At 39.7% G+C, this 9,887-nt stretch overlaps 1 protein-coding gene across 1 annotated transcript in view; it reads left to right on the forward strand.

The window, feature by feature from the left end:
- LOC110980159 (receptor-type tyrosine-protein phosphatase F-like) overlaps positions 1-9,468 on the forward strand; it is a 213,498-nt gene extending 204,030 nt beyond the window's left edge. The window contains exons 33-34 of the mRNA XM_022236540.2: positions 1,402-1,537; positions 4,674-9,468. Of these exons, the coding sequence (XP_022092232.1) occupies positions 1,402-1,537; positions 4,674-4,739 (202 nt within the window). The 3' untranslated portion in view covers positions 4,740-9,468. The remainder of the gene's footprint in view (positions 1-1,401; positions 1,538-4,673) is intronic.
- Positions 9,469-9,887: the final 419 nt, after the last annotated feature.

The following is a 9,887-nucleotide window of genomic DNA, read 5'->3' on the forward strand; positions in this document are numbered from 1 at the left end:
CCACCGAGCTTGCCAAAATTCACAATTGTATCAGACAATCACTGAGCATACAGTGTTTATCAATATATAAGTTGGCTAAGGGCAAAACCTGTCATATAAATTAACATCTCCCCAACGTATGTAAAAAATTACATCTTGAAAATAGTTCGCGGTACCCGCTGCTTCACCTTACTTGGACCAGCCAGCCGACCCCAGCAAGTTTGGTGGTCGAGTGGTTAAGACGTCTGCACTAGTAAGCAGGAGGTCGTGGGGTCAAGTCCTACCTGAGTAAGCTTGTAAATTTTTTCGCAAGCTCTCGGACAAGCACTGAGCGTACAATGTTCATAAATATATAAGTTGGGTAAGGGCAAAACCTGTCATTTAAATTAACATCTCCCCAATGCAAAAATACATCTTGAACTTATTATGTCTCTTAAAACTTTTGAATGTAAGTAGGGAAACATAAATACAAGCATCTTTCACATAAAAAAGTTGTTGAAGCAATTCGCATAGACAGAAAAAACAGCAGCTTTTCATTTTATTTTTTGGAATTTTTGTGATATTTGTCATAAACTGTCATGGGGTGGCATTAACATCATTTTGCTGTTTGACTATGTAACAGATTTCTGCTTGTGAATGTACATATACATGCTCTTGATACGATTGGAAGTGTACTTTTGCAATAACAAATTTCGAAGTGTGTATCTTTGAGGTCATATCCAGTGATATATGAATGCCGAAACAAATGTTGCAACTGTTTTACCTATTTCTTTCCACTGCCGTATTCGCTTTCAATCTGATCCAGTGTGTAGTTTTGTTTATAATGGACCATGCAGATGGCTACTTTGAGTTGTCACCAATAATGTTGTTGTTGCACTACCCAAATGTTATCTGTAAAATGTGATCCACCAGGCTGAGGTCATTGTCTATGATGTTGGACAGTTCCTATCCTACAGCTTTTTTTACACTTTAAAGTGATCCTGGTTGAATTAAAATTCTGTTGGCAGTAAGCTTCTTACGAGTAGTGATAGCTGCAAAATTCCCATGTAAGTCTGAACAGTGGAAGTTCCACTATTTTAGGGTTATGAAATTACCGACTTACCTTGTGTGGTCTCAAAGAAAAGTTGCAGAGGCTTATCGTCTAGAAAAAGAAAACAAAACTACCAAAAAAGCAAAGATGTTGTCCAGACTAACCGAGCCCAACCATAAAAAAAATTTGAGACTGTTCTTTTGTCATCATTTATTAATATCCATTTCTATTAGGTTTTTTCTGAGCTTTATTTTTTCTGACTCTCCTTCAGAGACAAGCACATAGGAGAACTGTAGAAATAAACTGTAGCATTTGGAAACTGGGAACCTGTCTTGCCATTTGTGTTAATGCTTCCCCATATGTAGAAACTCTTTTGCTTGTTTCTCTTTCAGTGCTGGAGTTGGACGAACTGGTGTGTTTATCACCCTGAGCATTGTTCTTGAAAGAATGCGATTCGAGAGTGTCGTCGACATGTACCAAACAGTTAAGATCTTGCGAACTCAACGACCAGCTATGGTTCAAACAGAGGTATGTAGCAACACTCTGGTCTACTGCACTCTACCTACCCAAACAGTCACTACATATGCATATTTGCCATGCCCTGCCTATTTTTTCGCTGAAGAGATTTGATCACCGTTATGCACCCTGACCTCCCACACTGCAGCACAGCCTTGCCGCCATGATCATCCTTTTCTCAGCGCCGTCACGTGATGGACGTGTCTTTCGAGGCATCTTCGATTTCTCAAGCTTCGGTTTTCCCTAAATGGTTCTGTGTCGATTTGATCATCCATCCATCCTTTCTGAATAAAGTATTACCTTGATTTTCACCTATCTGTTTGTATAGAGTGTAATTTTCATGTATATCTTGTGCTCTTTCCTTCAGTCTTTTGTGTGTGCACCCTGTAAGGGCCGGCAACTAGTTAGACCCGGTTTGAAAAGGGCCCCCCGGTAAGCTCGCCCTGATGCAAAAACCCCTTTCATACCGGCCTGGCTACCGGCCTGGGATGCTGGACTGGTTGTTGATCTCGAACTTCTCCATCCTGGGGTCTATTGTTTGCAAGTACTGGTACATGTAATCTATCCCAGGAGGAACCTGCTTGTGGTTTTTAAAGCTTCAGCTCTATACAATGTTTACACTTATCTGCTTAGACCCCTATTCATCTGTCGGGCATGGTGGGAGAATCCTTCCATCAGGGACTTTGAAATGTCGATGTGCAGACAGGCCTGATACCGGCCTGGAGTAGCCTGAATACCGGGCAGGAATTATACAGGGCGGGCTACCGGGGGGCCCTTTTCAAACTGGGTGTAAATGTTTTCAAGATGTTGGTATTGCTGTTTTCAAGATGGGTCTAAATGGTCGCCGGCCCTAGGTGTTTACTGTTGGTACCACGAGGCTCTTCCCCCCGTTTTCTCCAGCAACCCGGATGAGGAAAAGGCCTAGCTGGTGACCAGGGGTTTTGGCTAGAATCTTGCCAGGCCCCCTGGTTTATTCGGCCACACGGAGCTGACTGGGAAATTCCATGGTTGACTGTGGATGACCGCTTGAGCAGGGTTAATGCTAGGGTCTGGGAAGGCCCCCTGTCTTCTTGGTCAATCACTAGCCTGCAGAGTGAGCTGGGACTCCCGAGAAAGTGCCCCACCTCCTAGGCTTGTCCTACCATCATTGTGAAGTACGCCACATCCTCTGACCACCATGGCCCAGAGGAATCAACACAGCATTGGTGCCAGTTTTTCCCCGGCTACTCTAAAGAGCACCAGCCGCTGCTCATCAACATCGGCAAAAAAGACCATTTCTCTGGCAGCTTCCAATTGTACTTCCACCAGCCCAGATGGTGAAGACATCAGGCCATGCTCCCCGTGAGCATCTGGACTTGCTCACCTGATGCGTCGTCGGACCACGAAACTGCGGCACCCGCTAAATCTTCAGGGGGTACCACAGAGCCTACTGGGCTCTTACACCGCTGAGGATTTAACCACCACAGCCTATCTGCAGCTCCGGTTTCCAAGTGGGCATCTCTGGGCCATATGACCTTAACTCCATCTGGTCTCTCTGCCCGGAATTCTGCAGTTCTGGCTGACCTTGACTAGGAATGCCTCTCTGGTGATCCACTCTCTACGGCCACATCCGCCGCCTCAGCCACTGAATCGCCTATTACATAGAAAGGCAAGGATAAGTAATAATCGAAACCCAAGAAGAGGCACTGCTCCGAATACCATTATCATACTCCGGCAGCTCGGATGTCAGACAAAGAACACTTCTCTGAAGGGGAATATGAACCTGGCTTCTGCTGTGTCTTATTACTGCCGCAATCGCCAAGAACAGCACGAGAGGGAGAAAATATGGCACGCCATCATTGGTTACATCTTGGTTGCTGATGATATGGCCCTTCATTTCCTGTGTGGTATGTCCAGTGAACATCCTTGTACTAAGCAGCTAGTTATGTCTGGGGACCTAAGCAAAAGCCCCCCTCCCGTTTACTATTTCCCCCTTTTTGTTGGAGCCCCTCACTGACATCTCCATATTGCATGCCAGCACCAATCCATCCTCCTCCTCGCTGTGGATGTCTCCGGATGAGATAGTATACTGCATGCCCACTCTGCCGAACATCACCCATATTGGCAGCTGCATAATTTCTGTCTAATCCCGTCCATCGACTTTTTGGCAGGGACACCTTGCAGGGCAACTCTGCACATGGCAAGAATATCTTAACAATCAACAGCACAGGTCAAGGTGACCTCCTGCAGATGGGACAGATGACAAGTCGTCCTGATGACCTAGCTAGTATGGCTCTGGTCTTTGACTTACTTATACATAAGTTTATAATTCGCAATTCACCAATTTGTGTACATCATGTTCAGTGCATGAGTCGTAGCCAACCGCCATCTAAGACTGGTGCCACTCTGCATATGTAGGGACTGTTTGGGTAGGTTGAATACAGTAAACTCCTACGCACAGAAACAGTCCTCACCCACCCATCCTCCCCACTCTGGCTCCAACCTGAATCAATTTCGAAAGGACAAACATGGGGGTGTCACCACTATGCATTGTGGGAGGTCAAGATACACTATAGATGATCAAGTCTTTTCAGCAAATAACAATAGGCACATAGGGAATTTGCATATGTACTGACTGTTTGGGTAGGTATTCTCTAGCAGACTCAACCCGCACGTATGTGGGGGGGGGGAGATTAGATAATGTGTTCTGAACTTAGAAACTCACATCAGATGTGACAGGGACACGAAAAAAATTGGAAACCCAATTGATATCTACAAGTTTATTCACAGAACTAGTTTTCTTCATGTGCACATATTATTTTTCTGTATTTTCTGTTTTCAGTACTTATTTCACTGCCACAGTGCTTCATTTGCAGTGTGAACAGTAATTACTACTCCAAATGGGCACTCCATTTGCACTTTGTAATTTCTATGTGTGCTTTGTAAAGAACACCATAATTTACAGTGTTGTAAAATAAACCATTTTAAATTTCTTGTTCATGTAGCTGTATAGTTAAGCCATCCCCGGGTGGGGGTGGAGGGTAGGGGCTAGGTCTACCCCACCAACTCGTGCCCGACAATACATGTTTCAAAGTTGGATATGCTGTTGTTCCCAGTGGAGATGTAATTATTTGCATTATTTGCTTTTCTTTTCATTTTCTTAATACAGGATCAGTACCAGTTCTGTTACCGTGCAGCCTATGAATACCTTGGATCGTTTGATCACTTCACATGAAACAAACATAGTAGGATGGCTCACTTATCATACAACTCATACCAATTATACATTTACTCTCCTACTGTTCTGCAAATACTGCCACTGTCTTCTAAATTGTTCATCGAAACATCTACTTGTGGAACATGTAATCCAGTCCATTCACTGATTATTGTAGGTGTCAACAAGTTCCCTGTTTGATAACGGAGGAACATCATGTTGAATATTTGGTATGTACCTGTCTAATTTTATGTTTGTCTTGATCATTGGGTCTCAGAAATGTTAACATTGCATATTCAGTCAGTTGGTGCAATGAGCCAGATTATTTTGACACCACATTGCATGATGCTCATGCAAAAAAAAAATCTTTTAGAGGTTTGCCCTTGGGGTTATAATTTTGGAATATGAGACTTCTAAAGGTCTTTATTTAGATTTTATCTACTGGCCTAAGCAAATCAGAACAAAACAAAACAAGTAATGGATCCTTTGTGTACACATCATCACTCATTGATGGAGTGTATTTTCTTTGTAAAAGTAATATGACTGAAAATCTACATTGGTAAACTTGTCAAGTTTGTGGCATGCATGCACTGCAATTTTAGTTATGAATACAGCTTTCTGTGTCTTAATGACATTTTAAATTGATGCCCAGGATAAATCCTCCCTGTTGATTTAGCTGTGATAGTGTCTATGAGTTGTGGGTTCTCTTCTGGCAGGCATGCACCTTTACAAAGAGGAAAGTGTTTGATATAATTCCATTTCTAAAGGTCAGGATGGGAATCCATCATGTATTCAAGTGTATGCTAATTACAGTTGAATCGGTATTTGTCCAAATCAAAGCAAAGTACTTAAGTCATTATAGCATGCCCACTTTATTGTTTAATTTTTTAATAATTTGTAAAAATCATGAAGTATCTTATGCGGTAAGACGTATTTTGTACTATGTTTACATTTCAACTTCTTGAATGTTTCTGTATTGATGTAGAATAGAGGGCTTTTGTACACATCTCCAGCTTCGAGGTGTTAAATTGGTGCTGGGTAGTGTTTTATGCTCATTCTTTTTTTAAGGATAAGTAGTATTTGCTTTTATGTACCATTAATTCTGTGTCTAGGCCAAGGAATAGGAATAGGTTGTGATGTGGATGAGTTGGTTATTGGTAAATATCTTTGTAGTGCAGTTGGATGTACACATACCTATGAAGTTGTATTCACCTTTTTGTATGACACTTAAATTTAATTAAGTTAAATGCATGAGTGCCAATAAAGTATTCAGTAACTTTTAAACCTGTATTCAGTGGTTAATATTTTAGTACTTGGTAGAATGGTTCGTGCTGCATTCATTATAAAAAAATTACATAAGTAGTTGAGTGTATCCTTAGATTTTACCTTTGTAAATAATTTATTCAGTTGATTTATGTATTCAGTTAACTTCAAGCTAAAACTTAGAAAGCAATGCAGCCAAAGTTGTGATGTTCAGCACTCTTAATCGGGTATTTTGGTTATGTCTTTTTAGCAGTGACATAAAACAGAGTTTTTTAATTCTGACAAGCTCAGGCAAAGTTGTTTCTTCCTAGCCATTACCCATTAAATTACAAAACATGGGTTTTTTCATGTATTAGCACGGTTGGGATGAACCTCCTGCAGGATCTGTAGAAATTTGCACATTTTATAGAATTGTATTGTGATGTCGCAAATGATCAAGCGAAGATGTCGGACATTTTTGTTACAAATTGAGCATTTTAATAAGTTGAAAAGCTCGATCAGTCAGCTTTCCTGGAAAGTGAAAGGAATCATTAAGCTAACGTTATGCTAAGACGTAATTGTAACATTTTTATTTTTGAAGTTATCCGCAGTGAAATCATCCGCAATGAAAAATACAGTGGAATTGGGACATCTTTTTCAGAAATGTAAACAAGCACTTCAGACGGTAAACAAGTTGAAAGGATCTTTGCATTTCCATATCATCATTGGTGCATGCTTTGGGACAAAGTCTATCATAAGAAAGTTGTCTTCCGTTTCTGGTTTTATGAAGATACCTGCTTCCATTAAAACATGCTCGGTTAATGCAGATTGAGAAAGGGTCATACATGGGGTAAACTAATGGATTATTACATTTTGATTTCTTTGGTATACAGAAGTTGGTGCTTGTATAGTACACCAGATAGTTCAATGTTGGATTAAATGTGTCTACAGTTTAAATTAAAATATAGATTATTCACTCTTACAGCACTCAGATTAGCAATAGTGAGTAATGACCAGCACAGAATGAAAAGAAAATGGGAAGTTATCCATCTAACGTGAATTTTGAGCATTTTGACCAATTTCTTACGCCCATCAAACACCCAGCCAGTACGTTGTAGATTTCTTAGTTATGAATCCTTTGCAGGGAAAAAAGGTGAGTTTTTGCTTGGTTATGCAACTCATGCTTCATGTCTGTCATTATTTATAAATTTCACTGAAATGCATAGTTGGAACATGTACCAGTATATGAATAGAATTACAGTTTGGATAGTCAAATTTGAATTCATAGAGGTATTGGAAGTTGACAAACTTGTTCCCAATGCAAAGCAAGGGAGCTACTGTGTTAACTTCCATTCCTCATCAGTTTAGCCAAACGATGTAATTTTCCAAGTTCCAGGGAGCTAAAATCGACCGTGAACCATATTATATTTGTTTTTTCATACCTTAATACTTATTCAATAAGCCATTTGCGAGTTACATTTGAATAAAATCTGGTACTCTGAGTTACCTGCACATAAACATAACAATTTGACTTCCTCAGACTAAAGACACTATTGCTATACCTCGTTATTCGGGCAAGCTTTTGCATAGCGACGACCATCTCTGGAATGGACTGGTTCCTTTGTGCCCTTCTTATCCATTGAGAACAGTGTATTGTTGCAAGGCGTCTGTTATGTAACTAAGCAAAAGCTTGCTCCGAATCATAAGGTATAGTAACCGTGGTTTTATGAAGGAGAATTCAAGTAGTTATGTTCACATAAATGTAAAGAACTCTGCGTACCAGATTTGGGTCGAAGTTAACTCGTAAAAGGCATATTGCCATTTAAATTTCTGGAGCAAGGGAAAGGCAGTGTACATTACTGGTGCAGCAGTCTATAAACAGTTCAGTACTAGTGTTCGAGCATGGATGCCCAGTAAACATTTAAAGTAACGACTGGCACGTGATGAGGAATGGAACAATGAGAATTCAGCCCTTGTATGTGAATATGTATGAGGTGTGGCAATTGTGACTATAAAATTAGTTTAGAAGTGTCTTTTAGTATTCTTGACCCTGTGATTGTAAAGCGTGTACAAAGGCACTACGCTGTATTTGACTGCATGACTGCATTGAACAGGCATATCTGTGCTTAGTTTTTTGGAGTCGAGTGATGTAAGTGTATAATTTTCAACATTGAAAAGGCATTTTGAAGTACGGACAACTTTTATTGGGTAATATTATGTTTATTTTTTCTTTATATTTTCAAATATGTATTATGTTTTGTGTGTATAATTCATTGTTCTTGCGATTTGTCCATTGTAATTGAATGAGTTTACCTTAAGAAATAGCAAGATCTTATTGAGGCAGACTTCATTATTGTTAATATGAACCAGTGAGGAGAGCATTCAATAAATCTGTACTTCAGTAAAGTATAGAATGCAAGGCGTTAATAACAAACCATTAAGTAGTTTGCTTTCTTCTAGCGTGCTACCTTGATGCACGTATTGCAAGTTACATTTTAAACTGTTTCTTTCTTGTCTTGTTTTCTGTATCTTAATACTACCAGTACAAACCTTGATACTAGCTTATATTTAACCACTTTGAAATAATCGTGCATCCAAGCCATTGTATTCAGTCCATAATTCACATATCTGTGGTGTTAAGATGTAATAACTAAACTGCACTTTTGATCACACATTTTACCCCATAAAAATGGAACATCTCATAAACGTGTCATGTGAAACAGTTATACTCATTATTAATGCTGCCACTTATATGTAGCATAATTTTGCTGTAAAGACCCGTTTTTGTAAAATGCAGTCATACAATCAAGTTTGAGTTTTGCTTCCAATGTGCATGTAGTTTGGCCATTTGTTGGTTGTATTTCGGAGGGGCAGTAAATGAGCATTGCCAGCTGTTTGATCTAAAAATAAGGGCGAGTGGGAAGGCATGTATGCAGGGTCACATTCACATTTTTTAGGGAAATTATAAAACCCCTAAAATAAAGGAAGTATATTATCACTCGGTGTTGGTAATTTTCATGTAACAGTTACAGAGGTCTTGGTTTTGTTATTCGGCTTCCGAAATCATTTTGCAGCTAAAAGACTTCCTTTCAAATAATAATAAAATTCAAAAATTTAGTCAGAAAGTTTAGTGTACAATCCGATATTTCCTAAATAGCAACATGATCAAGAACTTACTCTTGATATGGCTGGTTGAAAGTAGGTGGAACCTCATTGGCAAGATAGCATTTTCTTTTATGTTTCATTAATGTGTCGGTTAATTCAGTTTATATGGTTTTCTACAAGTCAATTAGCATAGCTTTTTATGCTTGTGTACCCACCAGTGCTTAGTGCTATCTGTTGTATGTCATGATGCTTTCATTGTGTAGACAAGTTTGAATTTTGTAAGAAAAAAAAGCAAGACAATGCTGGAATTTTCATTTGTTTTTTTGTACAATGGTTGAATGTTTTGAGCCTTAAAAGTGTGAAGGAGGGAAGCTAAATAGAACTTTGCATTCATTTATTTCAATTCCCTTGCTTGTTTTCAGTTCATAGCATATAAAAGTGGACAAAATGTCATCAAGAAGGCCCTATCTGGCTGTTACACTAGCATGTAGTGTTCTAAAATAACGAAGGTAACACTCAAATACTTAACTCGGGGTCCATTAAGAAGGTGATTTTAACAATTCTCACAGGACCCCACAGAAGCTTACTTACAAAACTGTAAATCACAAGTTGTGACTTACAAGTTTTGTAAGCTTAGGTTAAAGTGTCCACTTGGTAGGATGGACCATGCTCTGAGAGAGAGAGCGTCTGCCAGGTTTTTCTCTTCTCCGGGAATGTGTGAAGACCCATCCGTCCAAGGTTATCTCTCCACCACCCTGCGAAGTTTCGAAGATGACCACCTGTCTGGAGCTTGCTAGCCGCAGTCTACAAGTCGGGCGAGAT

The sequence above is a fragment of the Acanthaster planci genome, linkage group LG12, assembly GCF_054643075.1.
Source record: "Acanthaster planci isolate LZ-2023a linkage group LG12, COTS_SCS, whole genome shotgun sequence".
Classification (NCBI taxonomy): domain Eukaryota; kingdom Metazoa; phylum Echinodermata; class Asteroidea; order Valvatida; family Acanthasteridae; genus Acanthaster; species Acanthaster planci.